This window comes from Phaseolus vulgaris, chromosome 9 (assembly GCF_000499845.2).
Source record: "Phaseolus vulgaris cultivar G19833 chromosome 9, P. vulgaris v2.0, whole genome shotgun sequence".
NCBI lineage: Eukaryota > Viridiplantae > Streptophyta > Magnoliopsida > Fabales > Fabaceae > Phaseolus > Phaseolus vulgaris.
In genome coordinates, this window is record NC_023751.2 from 566,596 (window position 1) to 588,645 (window position 22,050).

The 22,050-nt window shown below is 30.4% G+C and overlaps 3 protein-coding genes across 3 annotated transcripts; 1 reads left to right on the forward strand and 2 right to left on the reverse strand.

Annotated features, from left to right (window-relative positions):
* Nucleotides 1-4,259: 4,259 nt before the first annotated feature.
* On the forward strand, nt 4,260-6,226 carry LOC137820554 (uncharacterized). The gene is made up of 5 exons (XM_068624696.1): nt 4,260-4,497; nt 4,583-4,973; nt 5,185-5,194; nt 5,293-5,629; nt 6,105-6,226. The coding sequence occupies exons 1-5, from the start codon at nt 4,260-4,262 to the stop codon at nt 6,224-6,226; spliced, it is 1,098 nt and encodes a 365-aa protein (XP_068480797.1).
* A 2,136-nt stretch (nt 6,227-8,362) lies between these two features.
* LOC137821982 (fructose-bisphosphate aldolase, chloroplastic-like) lies at nt 8,363-9,417 on the reverse strand. Its single transcript, XM_068626810.1, has 2 exons — nt 9,260-9,417; nt 8,363-8,827 (listed from the first exon to the last, which is right to left on the reverse strand). Exons 1-2 carry the CDS (start codon nt 9,368-9,370, stop codon nt 8,549-8,551), a joined length of 390 nt encoding a protein of 129 aa, XP_068482911.1. The 5' UTR covers nt 9,371-9,417; the 3' UTR covers nt 8,363-8,548.
* A 780-nt stretch (nt 9,418-10,197) lies between these two features.
* Nucleotides 10,198-14,124, reverse strand: LOC137822071 (endoglucanase 24-like). Its single transcript, XM_068626974.1, has 4 exons — nt 13,442-14,124; nt 12,084-12,383; nt 11,372-11,533; nt 10,198-11,201 (listed from the first exon to the last, which is right to left on the reverse strand). The coding sequence occupies exons 1-4, from the start codon at nt 13,856-13,858 to the stop codon at nt 10,596-10,598; spliced, it is 1,485 nt and encodes a 494-aa protein (XP_068483075.1). The 5' UTR covers nt 13,859-14,124; the 3' UTR covers nt 10,198-10,595.
* Between the last annotated feature and the right edge of the window lie 7,926 nt (nt 14,125-22,050).

The following is a 22,050-nucleotide window of genomic DNA, read 5'->3' on the forward strand; positions in this document are numbered from 1 at the left end:
CACATGCAAAATTGTCAAGGTCTAAGATGATAAAGTAAGACTTAATCCGAAGAGAATTTGAAAAGGTCCACTTTCATTCCATTGCATGTGTTATTGCGTAAATCAAGTAACTGTATTTTATTTTGGGCCACTATCAAATAATTAATAGATAAATTAATTGGTACATTTGTTTTATTTTGCTTATGTTCTCAATTGGGGTTGGAGCTTAAAGAACTATTGAGAGAATTCTTCTTTTACCTTCGATCGGTCAGATCGTAGTTCAGCTTCCTTCCTCGCAAGCACCTAGCTCTTCCTCACTCGTCTCACTTTCGTAGTCCAGACTCGGAGAGTACCTGCAGAAGGCACTTTGACGTTAAGTCAGTGAAGGTGTTCGACGCTCAATTGTCAGAGCACTATAGATGATGACGTACCTGGACCTTGAAATGTGTGTTATTTATATTACCTTTGGTGGACTTTCTTTATTGAGTCATTTAAAAATGCATTACTTAGTTCTTAATTGTGGGTTAGCTTGATTAATCCTGCTTGAGCGTAATTGGGTTGGTTTGGTCAGTCCATTGATTTGGATCACGATCTCGGTCGACCCAGTAATGGGGACCGAGACATGACATCAGTTGTACGGTCCTTATTGGTACAACTTCCTTCTTTGGTGCCTAGTATGATATTAGCGACATGAAAGATTCTGAAATAAAGCATTTATGTTTACTAATTCGATGTTAAGTTTCAAAAATTTGGAAACAAATGACTAATTAAATTGATTTGTTTAAAAGAAATGGAAAATTAAATGCAAGATATTAATTTGCCTAAGTTGCAACTTATATTTAAAAAAAAATTGAATTTTGTATATCTAAATCTAAAACATTTCTAGGTAGCACAACCAGAAAATTTTGCCACGTGTTGCACTCACGTTTTTTTGCAAAAAACAATTCAAAATTCAATTTTACTTAAAATAGAAATTTGGACATGTGTCATGCAATTAGCCTTTTAGAGAAAAAGTTGGACACGTGACATGCAATTAGCCTTTCAGAGAAAAAGTTGGACACGTGTCGTGTGGTGATGACTTTTTACGGCAAGTGCACCGCGTTTGTCAGAAGTAATAATTGTCCCTAAGGACGGATATCGATCCCACAAGGAACAATGAATTATCGAGTACAATATTAGCTAAATATAACAACAGAACAATAAAAAGAGTTTGAAGTGATGATGTTGACACTGATCAATAAGAAAACAAACAAAGAATTAGTTGCTTCAATTGAAAAATAGGGATTAGGTTTCATCTTTTTCACTCTCATGTATTTTTTATTAGCATGTTAATATTAAGTTCTTTGATTGAAGTTGATGTCTGTAGAAAATTCATTTATATCGATCCCTCGCATATAAAATTCTTAAGAATTTTTCCTAAATATCGATCTCTCGCATACTTATAAAAACAACTTAGAAATCACACTCAGACGTTAATGGCAATTAACATTTCAAGTCTATCTCTAGCACTCAAATATGGCTATGTATTGATGTTTAGGTCTGAACCCTAAAAATACCTCTCGGTCAGATTTAAGATTCTCAATTTGTCACGGAAAGTTAAAAGTAAAACAACAATACCAATAATCAATCAAGAATCGAATATTAATATATAAAATATCACCTCAATACATAAGAGTTTGAGCAGATTATTCTCAATCCCAAAGGGTAGAATTAGTCACGCATACTTCTAGCACATTTCATTCTCCCAATTGGGTTACAAGTGTTCTCCTCTCAATCTGGCACACTAGGGTTGAGCCTTTAACCCTCTATTTATCATAGTTTTCTAGGGTTAGGTTGCTTCATGTGTCGCGCTAATGGGCTAAATGATAAAACATAAAAAAGGCCCAATATTTTTTTGCATCTTTTTTCATTCTGGGACCTTCCGACTTTATCTTTTTAGCTCAAATTATTCTCCTTTATTCCAAATCTTCAATCTTCCATAGAAATCTGCAATTAACACCAAATTTGGGAATAAAATGCTTTTATTCCAATAAAGCTCATAAAAATGTAAAATGGTATAAATTCATAAATTAGGGATTATTTTATATGTAAATTAGCAATAAATCCTCATAAGTGGCTATATTTTAATATGAAATATTACTGAAATTATGAATTATCATGTGGTCATGCATTCAAGCTGGCCCAGAGTGAAGCGGCCCACACAAGCCGAATGTATTCAACTTCTACTTCCTGCAAAAATTAGGGTTTCCTGGGTTTGCTATGACTGTCGCTATCTTCTTTCTCTTCCTCTTTTTTTTCGTTTTGCTTATGGTTGCCGCTATCTTCTTTTTTTTCTTCTTCTTTTCGTTTTCTTCTTCATTTTATTCTGTTGTTCGTTTTTTTTCTCGTTGTCTGGGTTTTAGATTGAGTTTGATTTTTGCGTTTCATCTTCCATTTTTTGCTTTTTTTTCGTTTTCTTTTGTCTTTTTGGGTTTTCTTTTTTGTTTTCTTCTGTTGTTTTGGTTTATTTTAATATTTTCTGCAAATGTTTATTCGTTTTTGTTTTCTTGTGTTCTTTGTGTCTTGGTTTCGTACAACAAGGTTTCATTTTTCCTTTCATTTGCTATCTGTTTTTTTTCTGTTTCTAGGTTTTGTAGCACAAGCTTTCATTTTTTCCTTTCATTTGCTATATGTTTTTTTTTTGTTTTTACTTTCGTTTTCTTCTGTTTTTTTTGTTCATCTGTTCATCTCATTTTGTTCACTGTTTTTTCTTATTTTATTTTTTTGTACAAAAGTTTCTTCATTTTCTTCTTTACTTGTTGTTGGGTTTCATAACACTTTTTTGCTCAATTTTTTTTTTCCTTTTTACGTTTTCTTCTGTGGTATGTGTTCATTTTCGTTTTCTTCTTTGCTCGGTGCTGGGTTTCGTACCACTGCATTAATCTGTGCTTCCACTTTTGCGATTTTGCTCCAAGTGTGAAAATGTTTAAAAAAAAGTATGGACTTTCTTTATTGGGCCATTTAAGAATGCATTACGTAGTTCTTAATCATGGGTTAGCTTGATTAATTTTGCTTGAGCGTAATTGGGTTTGTTCGATCAGTCCATTGATGTGGACAACGATCTTGATCGACCCAGTAATGGGGACCGAGACATGACATCAATCGTACAGTCCTTACATGTACAACTTCCTTCCTTTGTGCCTTGTATGATATTAGCGACATGAAAGATTGTGAAATAAAGCATTTATGTTTACTAATTCGATGATATGTTTCAAAAATTTGGAAACAAATGACTGATTAAATTGATTTGTTTAAAAGAAATGAAAAATTAAATACAAGATATTAATTTGCCTAAGTTGCAGCTTATATTTAAAAAAAAATTGAATTTTGTATATCTAAATCTAAAACATTTATAGGTAGCACAACCAAAAAGTTTGGCCACGTGTTGCACTCACGTTTTTTTACAAAAAAAAAATTCAAAATTCAATTTTACTTAAAACTGAAATTTGGACACGTGTCATGCAATTAGCCTTTCAGAGAAAAGTTGGACATGTGTCGTGCAGTCATATGCATTCAAGTTGGCTCAGAGTGAAGCAATCCACACATGCCCAATGTACTCATCTTCTTCTTCCTGCAAAAATTAGGGTTTCCTGGGTTTGCTATGGCTATCGTTATCTTCTTTCTGTTCTTCTTCTTTTCGTTTTCTTCTTTGTTTTATTCTCTTGTTCATTTTTTTCTCGGTGTCTGGGTTTTATATTGAGTTTTAATTTTGCGTTTCATCTTCCATTTTTTGCCTTTTTTCGTTTTTTCTTTCGTTTTCTTCTATTTGTTGGGTTTTCTTCTATTGTTTTTTTTTTTTCTGCAAATGTTTATTCGTTTTTGTTTTCTTGTGTTCTCTGTGTCTTGGTTTCGTACCACAAGGTTTCATTTTTCCTTTCATTTGCTATCTATTTTTTTCCTGTGTCTGGGTTTCGTAGCACAAACTTTCATTTTTCCTTTCATCTACTATATGTTTTTTTTGTTTTTTGTTTTTACTTTCATTTTCTTATGTTTTTTTTGTGTTTATCCGTTCATCTCATTCTATTCACTGTTCATCTGTTTATGCACGTAGGTTGTTTCAACAATTTGTGGTGGATTGTTATACCATGATTGAAGCACAACGTTTGTCTTTCATCAGGTCAAATCAGAAATTAATTCGATCTGAAATTTTGAATGGCCTACAAGAAGCAATTAATAGGTGAGAAACTGGTCCTTCTTGTGTTGGTAGAAGGATTGTTTTGCCTTCATCTTTTACTGGTGGAATGCGTTACATGTTCAACAATTGTCAAGATGCTATGGCCATTTGTAAAAGATTTAGTTATCCTGATTTGTTCATAACAATAACATGCAATGTCAATTGGCCTGAAGTTCGTGATGTTCTTGGTCCAAAAGGATTTAGGTCAGATAGACTTGATATTGTTTGCAGAGTCTTCAAAGTCAAACTTGATGAAATGACGACAAATTTCAAGAAGAATAACTTTTTTGGTCAAACAATTGTAGGTTATTACATTATATATTTATAGTTAAGTGTTAACAGTATGAAACTCCCATAATTAATTTGGCATACTCTCTTCCTTTGTTTCAGGCATGTACACCATAGAATTTCAAAAAAGAGGTTTACCACATGCTTGTATACTATTATGGTTGGATGGATCAAACAAGATGCATAATGCAACAGACATTGACAATGTCATATCTACTGAATTACCTCACCCAAATCTGTATCCGAAATTGTTCAAAGTTGTTACAAGTTACATGATACATGGACCATGTGGAGTCGCTAAATTGAATTCACCATGCATGAAACAAGGTAAATGTTCAAAATTCTTTGCGAAAAAGTTTACAATTGTAACTACTATTGATGAAGATGGATATCCAATATATAAACGTCGCAATACTGGATTTTTTGTGGAAAAAAATGGTATCCAAATGGATAACAAAAATGTTGTTCCATATAGTCCCCATCTTCTTATGAGGTATGAAGCACATGTGAATACATAATATTGCAATAAGTCAAATTCTATCAAATATCTTTTCAAATATGTCAATAAAGGTCTTCATAGGGCTACGGTGAAAATTAGCAATGGTACTACAAAAGATAGAGAAAAAACGAATGTTCACAAAATCAAGGATTATTATGATTGGTGAAGCTGTTTGGCGAACTTTTGGTTTTGATATACATCATAGATGGCCAGCTGTACAAAGGTTATCATTTCATTTGCCAAAGAAACAACCAATTTTTTTAAAGATGATGATAATCTTCATGAATTGTTGCAAAATAATGAATCTATGTAGACCATGTTTCTAGCTTGGTTTGAGGTAAACAAAAAATATGTTGATGAAAGGAACTTGACATATGCTGAATTTTCAAGCAAGTTTGTATGGATTGCTCAACAGAGACAATGGAAACTGAGGAAGCAAGGTTACAACATTGGTAGACTAACCCATGTACCACCTGGATGTGGAGAACATTATTACATGAGGATATTGTTGAATATTCAGAAGGGTTGTGTTGACTATGCTAACATAAGGACAGTAAACAAACAAACATTCAATACATATGAAGAAGCTTGCTATGCACTAGAAGTATTGAAAGATGACAAAGAATTCATTAATGCAATAAAAGAAGCAAGTGAATTAGCTTCTAGTCATGAACTCAGGCGACTGTTTGTTTCATTATTGTTCATTAACATAATGTCCAAACTGAAAGTGGTTTGGAAAGCTTCTTGGAAATTAATGTTAGACGAAATCTTATACCAGAAAAGAAAAGACTTACGGTTGGTAGTTATTGAATTTCTAAAATGCTATAATTAATTACATATTTTCACTATAAATTATGAAAGTGATGCATATTTTGAAAAATAATGTTTGGTCTTCAGTTCGAGGAGAAGCAACTACATGATCTTTGCCAATTAAAAATACAAGAGTTATTAATGGGCGCTCATTACAAGAGTTTGTTTGTTTGCCTCAACTTGGTCCTTTTGTTTCATGTTTGTTTCAAAATAAGTTTATTATGGATTAACTTAATTATAACAAAGATGAAATGGAAAGAGAGTATTTGTCATTGCTGAAATGTCTCACTATTGAGCAATTAAATGTTTATGAAGAGATCATTTCATCAGTTGTTTATGAAAAAAGTGGTTTCTTCTTTTTATATGGTTATGGTGGAACTGGCAAAACTTTCATGTGGAGAACATTGTCTGTTGCAGTTAGATCTACAGGAAATTGATTCCTTTAGATACCGGTATACCATTTAAATTCTAGAGAAGACAATTTTCAGTAGCTTTATGTTTTGCAATGACAATCAATAAAAGTCAAGGTCAATCATTGAGCAAAGTTGGTTTATATCTTCCACGTCTAGTTTTCACTCATGGACAGTTGTATGTTGCTATTTCTAGAGTTACAAGGAAAAAAGGGTTGAAAATTCTTATTCTTAATTAAGATGAAAATGTAACAAACAGGACAAAAAATGTTGTTTACACTGAAATTTTTGACAATATTTGAAAGCAATAGAATTATATGATAAACCTGCGTGGTAGCATGATTTAATGTGTTCTTCACCCAAATCTTTTTTCTGTGTAAAAACCTGCATTTTTATTCATCATTTATAATCAAGTTACTGATCTTTTATGATGAATATTTTTTAACATAAATGTTTATGATTAGTTATTACTTATTTTTTTCCAAAATCTATACCAATTGAGCAGTGCCCGAGTTAAAAATCTAGTACAGTACATAAGAGGGGTACATTGATCCCTTCTGATTCAGTTTCTTTTATATAACTACCGTAATTTCCACATATGAGTAAATTTTTAAGAGATTATACAATTGGATAAATTTTGTTTGCAAAAATTACTTTAAAATGAAATAATCACTTCATATCAATATTTTTTTATTTCATAGTCGTGCGCACGAAATGTGATTTGATTTTTTTTTTTTAAGTTGTGTTACAAAGATGTTTTTAATTTTGTTTTTTTTAATTGTGTGATTTTTTTTCTCAATTATGTTGAAGTCGATCTTGTAGCACATTTAATAATTTTTTTTTTAAGTTGTGTTTGGGTTACCGAGTTTAATTTCGCTCGAAGATTATTGGTCAAGAGTATAATTTCTTTCTACACCTTCATAATTATTGTAATTCCAAAAGTACTATTCTTCAAATATTTTTAGGTTTGTTGAAGGTGAATATGGTTAGTGGTGTGGTGTTTTACAAGGAAGGTTGTAGTATTTGATAGTTTCATTAATGGTTTGTTTGTATCTAACAACGAAATTTTAGAAGGCGAAAGAATGTACTAAAAACACACGAATCAAGAAATAAAAAAATATAAAAATTGAGACAGAATTGTATTAATGTTCTTTTTTTTACATATATGCCAAGAATTGCAAAGAATGTGCTTTTGAACTCACGAATCAGGTTCTTTCTTCACATAATATAAATAATAATAATAATAAAAATATTAATAAATATATAAAATGATAATTAAAATAAAAATATTAATAATTAATTTATGAAATAATAAATATAATTAAAAATAATAATTAATAACGATAAAAATAAATAATAATAAAAATAAAATTAATTTATAATATACATTTTAGACCTTTTAAAAATTTAAAAATTTTCACACAACTATCACATCACTCGCAAAATTCAATAAACTTTCTTCACAAATTTACTCTAATCTATCCCAATCCAAATAATCTCACTTTTATCTCAAATCACTCAAAATTCATTCTCTCAAATCTTAATTTCTTTCCCAATCCAAACACACTATAAGAGTTGCGGTGGTGGTTTGTATTGTTGGTTTTGTGGTGAGAAGGTGAGCTACAGCGTTTGTTTTTTTGTTTCCAAAATGTAGGATCCCTTCTGGAATAATAAAATTTAGAATATAAAATGACATTTAAATTGTAGAATTTAAAAATAATTCTGAATTTTATAATTCAAAAGTTATTTTTTAATTTAAAAATAATATTTAAATTGTATAATTGAAATCAAATTCTACAATTTTGAATCCACTTTATAAATTTGAAAATATTTTCAAATTATATTATAGAATTCACAATAAAAAAAATTGATTTCTAAATTCATAAATAATTTTTAAATTATAAAATTCAAAATTCAAAATTCATTTTCTAATTTTAAAAATTACTTTAAAATATAATTGGAATGTGATTTAGATTTAGAAATAACTTTTTAACTGTAAGAATTAAAAATATTGTCAAAATAATGGAGGGTGATAGAGTCAGGCTTAATTTTAGTTTGATTAAGAGTAAATGTGACTTTTCAATAAAGTTGCAAGAAGAAGTTACAGAGTTGGAGAAAGAAAACTCTTGTTCTACATATACGGGTTGAAGTACAAGATTCGAATTTAGTCGGCAAGAAGTTCATTCATTAAGTTGAAAAGGTTCAAGTAATGATTATGAATAAAAATAGTGTCCAAGACCATAAAAACTACAGCACAGTTTAGAGAGATTAATGTTCCATCCTCCAACAAACACCTTGGGTTACTGGAACATGTGTATCACATGGATTGAATTGAGTGCAGGCAGCATCTTAGTAGGAGTAGCCTTTGACGAACATCCCCTCTGTGGCTTCCTCAGATTCACCCTCTCCAGTGTACTTTCCAAGCTGAGCGAGAGAGTTGGACTTGGCACGGAAAAGAAGCGCGTCTTGTGCTGCTTTCACGTTCTCTGGCCGCCCTTCCCATGTCTTCAAGCAGGTGTTTTGAAGGGCTCTGGCATAGGAGAAGGACACGTGCCATGGATTTGGAGACTGGTTCATCGCATTCAAGTTCAAGGTCGCTTCAACCTCAGACTGTCCACCGGACAAAAACTGCACAATTCAAGGCAACACAACTTTTTGTTTTGAGTCACTATTACGAAATGAACTTTAAACCTAACTTAATCCTATAAAACCGACTCAATCGACTCAATGAGGTGAGGATTGCACCCACTTATATATTATAAAAAACTATAATCTATAGTCAATGTGTGATCTCCAACACACCCCTCACGTCGAGGCTACCAACTCGTGCATGAGACTATATATTATGGGTGATCCGATAGCGGCCAATAGCAGATGACACTATAGACCTAACACAAACACTCGCTATGATAGGCTCGAAATGACTCCTCTGATACTATATTACGAAGTGTACTTTAAGCCTAAGTCAATCCTATAAAACTGATTTAATGAGGTGAGGTTTGCAATGACATAACATAAACATTCATGGAGGTTGGAAGAGTGCCTTTTTTAAGCACTTACCATGATTCCAGGGACTGCAGGTGGGATTCTCCTGTGAAGGAGCTTGAGGGTGTAGTCAGAAACTTGCTGAGGAGTGGCCTTATCCTTGGACTCAGCTCCTGGAGTAACCATGCTAGGCTTGAGGAGAATACCCTCGAACAGGACATTGTTCTCAGCATTGTTAATACATTCCAATTGTATATTTGGAAATATGTATTTTTAATTCAAAAATATATTTCAAAATATACATTCCAAAATATATTACCAAATTTTACCATCCACAATCTAAAATACATTAATATATTCCAAATTATATATCCTAAAAGTTATTTTCTAAATCTAAATACATATATATGAATATACGACCCTAAATATAAAATATTGGACTTCATTCTTGGTCATGTCCACGCTTCAAACTCTTGTTTTAGACCTGCAACCATATTTAATGTATTTATAGTTTTTTAAAATATATTTTTAATCTCTGTAATTGTTTTTATCAAACTTGGTGTTGGTTCTCATCACGTCTTCCATTTTCATTGTACTTCTCCAAATTTATTTTCATTATTGTACTTCTTTAAATTTGGTCATTTCTATTTTTGGGAAGTTGGTCCCATTAAGTTGACCGTGAAGGTATGAAAGTCCTCGAATTTAGCCTCTTATTATGATTTTTAGTGGAGAGGTTTTTATTGAGGGTTTCTGAGTAGTAAGAATATTTGAAGTATAAGATAATAATAATATATGGTTTTGTTTGTAGTTTGGGAAGAATATCACCTATTTATAAATTTTTTTATTAAAACATTAAATAATTATTATAAAATATAAATAGATTTTATAATCGAATAATTTATGATAAAAATTATGATCCCATTTATATATCTTAAATATTATATTAAAAGTAATTATTGGTATAAATGTATCTACTGTAATTAATTGGGATATCTACCCCCAAAATAGAAATATAAGTCAATCAAAAATCAAGTCACGCATCACTGTAAATGCAGCAGACACATGATTTTCCAAATAATCATGATCAGGAATCATAAACCCATACACTGTGATGTGCTGAGAAAAAAAAGGAAAGAAAGAAAAATCCAAAGTATGACAATATCACTCATATTTCTTGGCAAAAGCAAGAAATAAGAAAAAAAAACACGTTGTAGTAATTGAGCTTGTTGCTCTTCATCCTTCCCAGTGAAAAAGTCACGAACACCTTCTGGGACTTGAAATTGTGTAACATTCCTCCTATGTATCCAACACAAAGCAAGCCTCTTCACTCTTTTTTCTCAAGATGAGAGACATCTTTTCTGTATATATTTTTTTTATTTACAAAAGGTAAGTAAGTTGGATATGTACCCAATCAAGGATTGGGATTAGCAACAAAGTATGCTAAAATCCCAACAAATGGTGCATTAATGTATGTGGTTGGTTCGGACTTCCTAAAATCAGCCCTATCATCCCCATACAAATCATCTTCTCCGGGTCCTCCCACAATGGCTCCCACGAGAACATTAGGATTAGGATTGGACGAGTTGAAGTAGATTGAGCCTTCTTTGCAGGCAATGACTTGAGGATGGTCCTTGATGGAGGGTAAAGAGGAGCCACGATGGTGAATACGCTGTGGATATTTGTTGCCATAGCCAACCATGTACGACATACCCATTGGGTTATCACCCAAAATGTAATCAACTTGCTTCTTAGCACGCTGGCGAAGTGTTTGTGCATTAACATAGATGTTCCCACAATTGATGGTTTGTGAAGTGCGTGATAGGTAATTAGCGTAAACCAATTCAAGGAAAGCAATTGAAGTTGCATGCTGCAAGTTGCTACCCCCTGGCCTGTATATGAGTCCACCGGGAGTGTACTCTATATGTGAGCTTGAAGTTTCGGGTATCAGTGTGCACAGAAAGCTCTCTGCCGAAGTCTTGTAGGAATCAAGAGATAACACCTTGCCTTCTAGAACTTCCTAAAAATGGGAAGTTTTGTTAGTGAAGAGATATATGCATAGCCCCTTTAACTATTTGCATGAGAGAATTATGTGAATGGTATATATACGAGTACTTGTCACAATTTATAACTTGTGTCATTCAAAGACTGATTGTATTCATTGCAAGGGTAAATGGGAGACTGACTAACCTTGGAGACAAGAACATTAAGGCCAGCATGCTTGTTGTCCCAACCGAACTCATTTATATTTTCTTCAGCACCTAGCGTTTTGCCATTGCTTTGAATGTAGTTCAGGAAATTGTCGTCTTCAGTGGCCCTCCTTAGCCATGCGGCTCCCCATAGCAATTCGTCCTGTTCGTGTTAAGTAAATCACAACTGACATGTCAAAATCCAAGTGATTCCAATCACTCAAATTGTCACAATGTCAATTCTATCAAACACATACATATATATAGTAATTACATAGTACATATTGCTTACAAATGGTATAATATTTGTCCAATATAGTTTGATGCTGGCTAAAAATTGGTCACATGTCCCTTTGAGGTCGTCCCAAAGATTCTCGTGACCCATGTTATGCGAATAAATTAGATCAAAGCAAACAAGTAATTTTGTTATTAAATAAAGTTTAAACAGATTTTAGTTTTTAAGTTAGTATAGTTTTTCCCCTAACGCTAAGACCCATGAATGAACATGAAATTGTTGAATTTTGCAGGATGGCATCGTTTTTATTTGTCTCGATATTTTTGCCAGTGCTGTGTAGATAAATATATGTGAATTGTCCATTAATCCTTTTCAATGTCTCGTGGACTGAAACTTGCAAACAATACTATTATTATGGTTCATTGCATCTAAAAGGAAAAGGCAATCCCCTGTTGAAAGTCACAAGTGAATTAATTACCTGATATCCATCGAAGTCACAATAATATGGGCAGACACCATCCCTAACATTAGCATTGTCACTGTAGGCACCCCTATAGTTATCTGCAAGTTGAAAAGCCTTGACAGCATTTCGTAGCAAAGTCTCTGAATAAGCAGGATCCGATGAACGAAAAGCCATGGATGAAGCAGCCAGTGCCGCAGCAGTTTCACCAGCCACATCTGAAGCTGGGTTCGGTGCATCAACAGCATACACAGTCCTGCTTGTGTCCATGTCCTCGGGTCTTTCCCAACAGCTGTGGTCAGAGATTGGATCACCCACCTACACCATACATTCACACATTGTTAATTATCATTAGTTATTCTTTAATTTTAGTTACTCGTTAAATTCACAGGGAATTGAACACACTGCCATCCTTGGCGCGTTGGTAATGCATATTCTTTCGGGGGAAAATTAATAAATAAATTAAATTTGGCGTTATGAAATCAGTAGAGGACAGTTGATAAGCCGTAAGCCGTGAAACTCACGGACTTCGAAAAACGGTCCACTCGTGCATCACCAAAAAGACAAACAAATAATTAGAAAATAATACACCTACTTTTTAATTTTAGTTATTCAATTTCATTTTATGTCACCTACACTCGCGTATTCTACGTGAGAAAATAAAAACGATACAGACACCACGAAAAGTTCTTACATTAACTTCACCCACACCCACCCAAACACACCATTAGATTACGAAAAATCAACATAAATTTTACTTCATGTAAAACAATGTCTTTTATGTATGATGAAAACAACACATTTTGAATCGTAGTGCTGAACTTTACTAATTTTATCTAGAGACGCGGTGTATTCATAACTGTTAAAATAGAAAACTAACTATTCAAAAATTTTATAGTAAAATAGTTTTTTCCACTTCAGAGGACCATAGCGGGTGGTAGATTTGATTTATTCTTCGATTATAAGTAAACAAACAAAACAAAAAGCCAAGCCATCGTCCATGATTACAGAATCAACTGAAATAAGCAGATAGAAATAAAAATATTTTTCTCATGTAAGTTTTATTATACATATATTATTCAATAAATTAAGAGAAATGTAAATTTGAAGAGGTCATTGATTTACCATTCAAGCTAGTGTAGCAAGAAATAACAAAAACTGACACTTGCTAAAATAAAATATGGATTATATGAAGTAAGTAAAATATATGTAAAAAACAAGGAGATGGAAAGGGCATCCATTCATAACTTGAGCCCGTGATCCATGGACCCATTATGAGGTAGGAGAATTTACGAAACAGCCATTGGCATAAAATGTTGGGGGAAATGAAGTGAAGAGTAATGTTGGTTATGTGAGTTGTTGATTTAGTTAGTTACCTGAACGAAAATGCGGTTGGGCTGAGAAACGGTTTTGAGCAAATAATCGGTAGCCCAACGGATTGCCACCAGCGCGTTTCTGTGCTCGTTGGGAGGCATCATGTCTCCAAATTCGATAACACTCCAGGAGAGCATTGTGGTGGTGAAGGCCATCGGAAACCCGAACTTGACGTTGTCGCCGGCGTCGTAGTAGCCGCCGGTGAGGTCGAGGTTGTAGGTCCAGCCGTCGCCGAGACCCGAATTGGCGCGCCACTGCATTCTCTGGTCCTGCGGCAAGAATCCGGATCGTTGCCCCTCGAAGAAGAGGATTGCCTTGGACAATGCGTCCTGGTAATCGTGAGCGGTGCCAGAATTAACGGAGAGAGAGAGAAGAAGGAGCAGAAGAGGTGGAAAAAGGTTGGGAATGGAAAATGCCATTGTAGTGTGCGATGGTGGTTAACCGTCAAAGGTTGATGTTATTTATAATGCGGATTCACGGGGTGAGAGTTGAAAGCAAAGTTTGGAGGGAAGAGGAAGGGTATGTGTGCGTTGAAAGCGCCGACAGTGAAAGTAGAGAGTGTCAGTGAGGTCACATGCAAACAGGAACACTATCGCCGAGAAGAAGAAGAGAGGTGTGGGAGCTTTTATTTCTAGTGGGTCCCTTCCTATTTCTTAACTCGCTTTTATTCTTAAACACCCCTCTTAATTACGCTCTTTCGCATCCATTCTTTTCAATCATACTACAATTAACGTTTCAAGCTATCGCACTTTTTAGGATTCTCATGTATCTAACACAATTTTTAAAATAAATATTATTATATAAATTTTTATTATAATTATAAGAATAAAAAATAAACCTTTTTAATCGAAAATCATAAAAAAAATATTTTTTCACTAAAAAAATTAAAACATATTAATACATATAAATATTTATTATCAATTTATATAATTCATAATTTTAATATATAAATTTATATTTCATTTCCTATATGTCGTGTTTTAGTACTACATAGCACTTAACTCTTTCTTACATTCTTCTATAACCCTGTTCAAATCTGTTTATACTTCCTACCACATTACATAGTATAAATTCTTTATCTAGTATCATTTTCACTTTTATTTACCTATAGCATTCTTTTATTTTTATTTCTCTACGTAGCACCCTTTTGTTTTTATTTTTCTATATAACACTTTTTTATTTTTCTATTTTTCTATCTAGCACAATTTCAAAAATAAATTAAAAATTAAAAAATAATAATTAATTTTGAATGCATTAAAAAAAATATTTTTAATGTTTAAAATAGTTAGAAATATAATTAATGAATAAAGAAATGAGTTTTTACAAAAAAAAATAATAATAATAAATTTAAAATTTTTAGTTTAAAAATTATTTTTTTAAGAATGAAAAAAATAAAAAAATTAAACTCTACAACAATATAAAAGTTGAATCTATAAACATAAATTAGTATTTATTTTTATTATTATTGATGATGTAATCATGTTAATTTCAAGTAAAAAATACAACACATAATTATAAAAAAACAAAGTTGAATAGGGACTGATATGGACATAAGAGAACAACACAATCGAACAAAAAAATATTCATATTATCAAACACTAGGACACACATAAAGAACTTGTTCCAACATTTCTGGATTATGCACTTCTCATCATTAATTATGTTTCATTTCGTACAAACTATTTAATGTACCATTGAAGAAAATATTAAATGAATGACCATCTTTTATTTATTTTTCTTTTTATAATCAACATATACTTATTTAGTATGATCTTATATCTCTTATATTTATCTTAATAGGTTTTTTTTTTATATATTTTATCTTTATCTTATTTTGTTTTGCCTTTATTTTATCTTTTATGTTTTTAGTTATTATTTTTTTTTCTGCCATTCTTTATTTATTTCTGTTTTTATTTTATTTTATTGTTGTTGTTTTTATTTTCTAGACTTATTTATTTTTGTATTTTTTTTTCTTCTCATTTTTAAGAATTAAGGATAACATTTGCATTAGTTTTTTTTTTTTTGGATTTTGCATTTAAGGTAAATACTTCAATATTATTTGTGTGTCCACTATTAATTAATACTAATTGACTTTGTTTTTTTATAATTATGTCATGTATTTTTTACTTGAAATTAACATGATTACATCATTAATAATAATAAAAATAAATACTATGTTTATAGATTCAACTTTTATGTTGTTGTAGGGTTTAATTTTTTATTTTCTTCATTCTTAAAAAAAAATTAAACTAAACATTTTAAATTTATTACTTTTTTATTTTTATTTTGTAAAAACTCATTTCTTTATTCATTAATTATATTTCTAACTATTTTAAACATTAAAAATATATATTTTTTAATGCATTCAAAATTAAAATTATCAAAAAAATAATAATTTATCATTTATTTATTTATTTATTTTTGAAATGGTGCTAGATAGGGAAATAAAAAATAAAAGGGTGCTAGATAGGAAAATAAAAATAAAAGAGTGCTAGATAGAAAAATAAAAACAAAATGGTGTTAGATTAGGAAATAAAAGTGTAAATGGTGCTAAATAGGAAATTGAGCCTAGATGGGGCTTACTAATGTCTGGCTGGAATGTGATTCTGCTTTGGTTTGTGTTGTGTTTACTGCTAGGACAAATGTTCCTTGGATGCTTCGTAGTCGATGAAATACTTGTCTTAATTACTGTGGGAAAATTAGGTTTACGGTTACTCATATTTTTCGTGAAGGAAATGCGTGTGCTGATAAGTTGGCTAATTTAGGATTTTTTTCATAGAGAATCTTTTCTTTGGTATAATAGGCTTCCACCTTGTCTGTTCTTAGAATTCTTTATGAATAGGTATAGTCTACCTATGTATCGTTTTTGTTAACATATGAGTTTTGGTCTAGTCCCCGTATTTTTGTATTTTCTTTCTTTTTTCTTTTGTTTAATAATATTTTTTTCATATGATGGTAAATGATTGTTGTTACTTGATGTGTCAACCTAGCTGAGATCTTAAGTGACATAGTGATGCCTAACATGAAAGTTTTTATTTAAAAAAAAAATTGAGCCTAAATAATGTAACCAATAAAACGAATGATTAAATGCATTGTAAAGCCGAAATTGAGATGTAAATAAGTAAAAAATATATAATAATATCCTTCTTAAGAAATAAATACAATATAGAATCAACAGATTTAAAAAAATTATTACAATACAACGATATATTAAAAGTATAGGTTCGTTTAAACACATTTAATAATTCTAATATGTAAAATATTACACTTTTCTGGATACATGTTTATTTTATACACGCAACTTTCTTACGAGCTGAAAATCTTTAGCATTGAATACTTTAACATTCAACATTAAATACATTTATTATAATGATAACGAATTTTCAATGACCTAATATATGCACAATAACATGTATATCAAGGAGACTTTTCATTTTTTTATCAGCTGTCAAAAATAAAAATATATTATATAGTTTTATATAGAGATGACAATCCAGACTCATAAAATAGGCTGATAGAATAGAGACATATGAATAAGACCGCATAATGAAAGTATTTTTAATAGATCATAAATATAAATGTAAAATCTCATTAACTATAAAAAAAACTTGTTAAACAATTGAATTATTTTAAATTAGTTTTTCCAATAATTCATACAAGCATCAAGTCCTTCAAAATTATAAGAAACAAAACTCTTACAATATCTTAACATTCAATTCAACTAAAATAACATCAAATACATTAAAGAGAGTCAATTCAACCATGTATTGTAAGCCGTATAAAAATAGGTATGAAAATAAGTGTATTACTTTTAGAAATTAAAATTTTAAGGTATTTGAATTGATCAAATACATCAAGTCCTTCAAAATTATAAGAAACAAACTTCCTACAAGATCTTAACATTCAATTCAACCAAAATAGTATCAAACACATTAAAGAGAGTCAATTCAACCATGTATTATAAGTCGTATGAAAATAGGTATGAAAATAAGTGTATTATTTTTTAAAATTAAAATTTGAAGGTATTCAAATTGATCGGTCTCGCCTGATATAAATATTAATTAATATAATTAATTTTACAAATAACATTTTAAACTAAGATTTTTTTTTTTTTTTTGGAACATTAAAATTCGGTTTAGTTGAGGTTGAAAGATATAGTTTAAATTAAATAAATAATAAAAATATATTTTGAAAATATTTATAAATAAATTTAAAATCATTTAGTTTCCATTCTTATCAATTATGTCTTTTTAAAGCTTAGACTCTGTGTTATGGTTCTAATCAGTTGTCCTTTTTATGATTACATAGTTAACGATCTAACGAAAAATAGATAAAAATATATCGATCAAAATTTTGATTTAGGCAAATTTTTTGTTTCTCTATAATTTATTTTGTTTTTTTTATGTGATTTTTATATTCCCTTCAGCTAAGTCAACTAAGGATAATAATATTTAGGTGATCTTAACAAACGTAGATATTGACGGTATAAACTTAATTTTTGGAGTTTTTTCTACCTAAGTTGGAAAGCTTGTAAATGTTACAGTTTTTTTCCTTAAAATGCAAACTACTTCGAAATGAGGGAACTAATAACTTACCTATGTTAAATCACTTTGATTCAAATATGTATGAAATTGGTTAAACATTGCGAAGTTGAATTAATACTCTACAAATTTGAAATACTATATTTGTTGAAGATGAAACCACTTGGTTTATCCTAGTTTCATTTTAAGTAGAAAACAAATTGAGTTTGATGGTTAAAATTAGAGGTATTAAAATTGGTGTTTTTTTTTATTGGTGCAACATTTATCTTGTTGTTACTATTATTATTATTATTATTATTATTATTATTATTATTATTATTATTATTATTATTATTATTATTTTCTGATAAAAAAACTATTATTATTATTTTCATCTGTTTGTTAAGTTGGTTGCTCAATTAATGCTAAAAATTGATAATGTTAATCATTTAAGTTGTCATTTGAAGTAAGTTTTTTTAGGTGATAATTTTTTTCTCTTTATAAATCATATCACTCAATCAATAAAAAAAAATCACTCAATCAATAAATAATTATAATTTTGAAGTAAATTATGAAATTTTTGTGGCTTCATAATCATTTCACTCAAGCAATGGTTGGTTGTTCAAACAATGGGATACAACATTGATTCTCTTTTCATTAGAAGTTGAACATTTAAACGTTGGATATTCATTTGAGGAAGTAGTCGAGTTAAAGTTATTATCTTTAACATTGAAGTGATATAAAGTATTACTTAAACAGTGAGTTCATAGCTTAAGTGATGAACTTTTTCTATTTGGTAAATATAAGTATTTAAGTGAGAGTTTTTTATTCAAGCGAAATATATTTGTTTTCTATTAGATATTGTTGTTGAAATTTAATTTATATTATGTGGCTGTGTGTATGTAATATGTATGAAGTTATGTGTGTATGTAATATGAATGAAGTTATTATATGGAGATGTAATAAATGGATGCATATGAAAGTTTGATGATTGATGTAAAATTTGTTCAAATATGTTAGGGGTATTTAGTGTCAATATTGCATCTAGTTCTCAATTGCACCTAGTAAGTCACATTTGTTGTGGTTATTTTTGACAATTCAGCTAAGAAACATGAAGCATTATCTATGTGTCTTTTGTTATTATGCACATTTTTATTGAAATTAGTTAGGATAACTATATTTGTATAAATAAGAACCTATAATTGTCAATTGAGAGGGTGTTTAATTATCATGGAATGATCTTTCACTTAAAAAAAAACTTGAAGTAATAATCTTTATTTGATAATCAATCTTGTCGTAAATGTATATTGAAGTTTATTAAAACTTAAATCGAATTATATTATATTTTATGGATTTTTTTATCTCTTTTATGCTATTTTTTAGGATAATTTATGATAACCACATTATTTTCTATTATGAATTATTATATATGTGGTAAATAGGCATGATAACTAAGTCACTTTTAATCATAATTTTTTTTCATTATTTTCATATTTAAAAAATAAAGAAAAAATACAAAAATATCTTATTTTCAGTATTTTGTATATTTTTTGAAAGTTTTAACGTCATACCAATAATTAATGAAGGAAGAGATTATTACAAAATAGAACAGAGATGAACAAAATGGAACAAAAGAGTAAACTGAAGAAAAATGATATGAGAATGAATATCTCTTCTTTCTTATTATTCAAATCAAAACAAATGGTCTGAATATATACAAGTAGTACACTCATTCTAGGGTTTAACTAAAGAAGGAAATAATCAATATTAAATAGTAGAATCATATCACACAAAGATAAAATAAAGGTTATTCCTTATATAAAGAGAAATAACTGATAATTAGAAAAGACACCCAATTAATATTATGATCCTTCTGTAACTCTTGTATCTGTATCCTTTAATACCCCATCACAAGCTGGAGAGCAAATATTGATGAGACCCAGCTTGGAACAAATATTCTTAAAAGATCGAGGACTTAAAGCTTTAGTATAAATATCAGCCAGTTGCTCTATGGTGGAAATGGGAAGCAAATGGATGAGACCCTTCTTTAATTTTTCTCTGACCACGTGACAATCTATTTCTATATGTTTTGTACACTCGTGAAATACTGGATATGCTGCAATGTATCTTATGGTGGTCATCTTTGCTACTGGAGAGAAAGTATCGAGGTAGTCAATGCCTTATGTTTGTGTATATCCCTTTGCCACTAACCTTGCTTTATACCTTTCAATTGTTCCATCAGCCTTATATTTTATTTTGAATACCCATTTGCAACCTATGGCAGCTTTGTTCTGAGGCAGAAGAGCAGTCTCCCAAGTTTGATTTGACTCTAAAGCAGATATCTCACATTGTATAGCTTTTCTCCAATAGTCATGTTTCACAGCTTCAGAATAAGTGTTTGGCTCAACATGTGAAGAAAGAGACATAACAAAAGATTTGTAAGAAGGTGATAAATTGTTATAAGACAAAACAAAATTCAAAGGATATTTAACGCTTGAAGATGTACTGGAAACATTAAGATTACAATGATAATCCTTTAAATACTCAGGTGATTTTTTTATTCTTGTGCTCATTCGGACAGATGGATCTAATTCAGAACTTTGTTCTATATCATGATTTTCATTGAGGTTTTGGTCTATATGGGAACAATCTTCTTCTGAAACCTCAATTTGTGACTCACAATTATTATCACTGCTATTTTCAACATTACATTATCACAAGGTGTATTATCACAAGGTGCAAGAATGGCTTGTGATGGCTAACTTAAGACAAACTGATCTTCAACAAACAAAATTTGATCATTAACGTCAGGATTGTTAGTTTCATTGCTAGTATCTTGAACCCTTTGGTATGGAAAAACATGTTCATAAAAGACAACATCCCTAGACACAAAAATTTCTCTTGATTGAATATTCAACAAAATATATCCTTTTGTCCCCCGTTGAAAACCAATAAAAACACATTTTGATGCTCTTGGATCAAGTTTTCTTCTATTTGTTGACAAGGTGCTAGCATAACATAAAGAACCAAACACCTTTAATCCATTAAAATTTGCATCAGTTTTGAAAAGCATTTCATGAGGAGAAGAATAGTTTAAAACAGGTGTGGGAAGCATGTTTATAATATGCGCAACATGTATCACAGAATATGACCAATAAATATTGGGTAAATGAGATTGTATCATAAGAGCTCTTGCTACATCTAATAAATGACCATGTTTCCTTTCAACTATACTATTTTGTTGTGGAGTATAGACACATGATGTTTGATGTATTATTCCTTTACTGACAAAAAAATTAGTCATGGAAAATTCAGTTCCATTATCACTTCTTATTATTTTTATTGTTGTCTCAAACTGTGTTTGAACAAAAATAACAAAATTTTCCAAAACCTTAACAACTTCAGATTTTTGTTTCAAAAGAAAAATCCATGTGTACCTCGAATAGTCATCAACTATGGTCAAAAAATATTTATGACCATGAATTGATGGTATTGAGTATGGTCCCCAAACATCTACATGAATCAAATCAAAACATTTTTTTTGATTTAGATGTACTAATGGGAAAAGAAAGTCTTTTTTGCTTTGCAAAATGACAAACATCACAAACAAAAGATTTGTTATATTTAACAAAGGAAAATTTATTCTTGATAACATCAATACATTTATTTGAAATATGACACAATCGAAAATGCCAAAGGGTTTCTAGATCACTAGCACTGACATTAACAGTATTGATGGTGTGTGTACATTCAAGGGGTTTAATTTGAAATTTCTGGTAAGATGGGATCCTGAGTATATAAAGTCTATCTTGCGTCTTAGCGATTCCAATCATCTTCATTGTTATTTTGTCATGAATGTGACAACCATTAGAGTCAAAGGTAAGAATACAAGATAGTTTATCAATCAATTTTGCTACGGAAAGAAGATTAAAATTGAAGCAAGGAATGTACAAAACATTGTCTATGACATGATTTTGATTGAGAAAAACACTTCCAGAATAATTGGCAATGACTTGATTTCCATTTGGTAATTTGACATAAATAGGATCAATTTGATGATATGAAGTGAAATAAGTTAAAGATGAACAAAT

Bases quoted from the DNA above. Each gene is read 5' to 3' on its own strand.
- LOC137821982 (XM_068626810.1), bottom strand. From the start codon at position 9,370: ATGGTTACTCCAGGAGCTGAGTCCAAGGATAAGGCCACTCCTCAGCAA. The intron at 8,828-9,259 runs GTAAGTGCTTAA...TGAATTGTGCAG, and splicing joins CTGCAGTCCCTGGAATCATG to TTTTTGTCCGGTGGACAGTC.
- LOC137820554 (XM_068624696.1), top strand. From the start codon at position 4,260: ATGCGTTACATGTTCAACAATTGTCAAGATGCTATGGCCATTTGTAAA. The intron at 4,498-4,582 runs GTTATTACATTA...CCTTTGTTTCAG, and splicing joins TTTTGGTCAAACAATTGTAG to GCATGTACACCATAGAATTT. The intron at 5,630-6,104 runs GTGAATTAGCTT...ATGTTTATGAAG, and splicing joins TAATGCAATAAAAGAAGCAA to AGATCATTTCATCAGTTGTT.
- LOC137822071 (XM_068626974.1), bottom strand. From the start codon at position 13,858: ATGGCATTTTCCATTCCCAACCTTTTTCCACCTCTTCTGCTCCTTCTT. The intron at 12,384-13,441 runs GTAACTAACTAA...TGTATGGTGTAG, and splicing joins CCAACCGCATTTTCGTTCAG to GTGGGTGATCCAATCTCTGA. The intron at 11,202-11,371 runs GTTAGTCAGTCT...TCCCATTTTTAG, and splicing joins TTAATGTTCTTGTCTCCAAG to GAAGTTCTAGAAGGCAAGGT.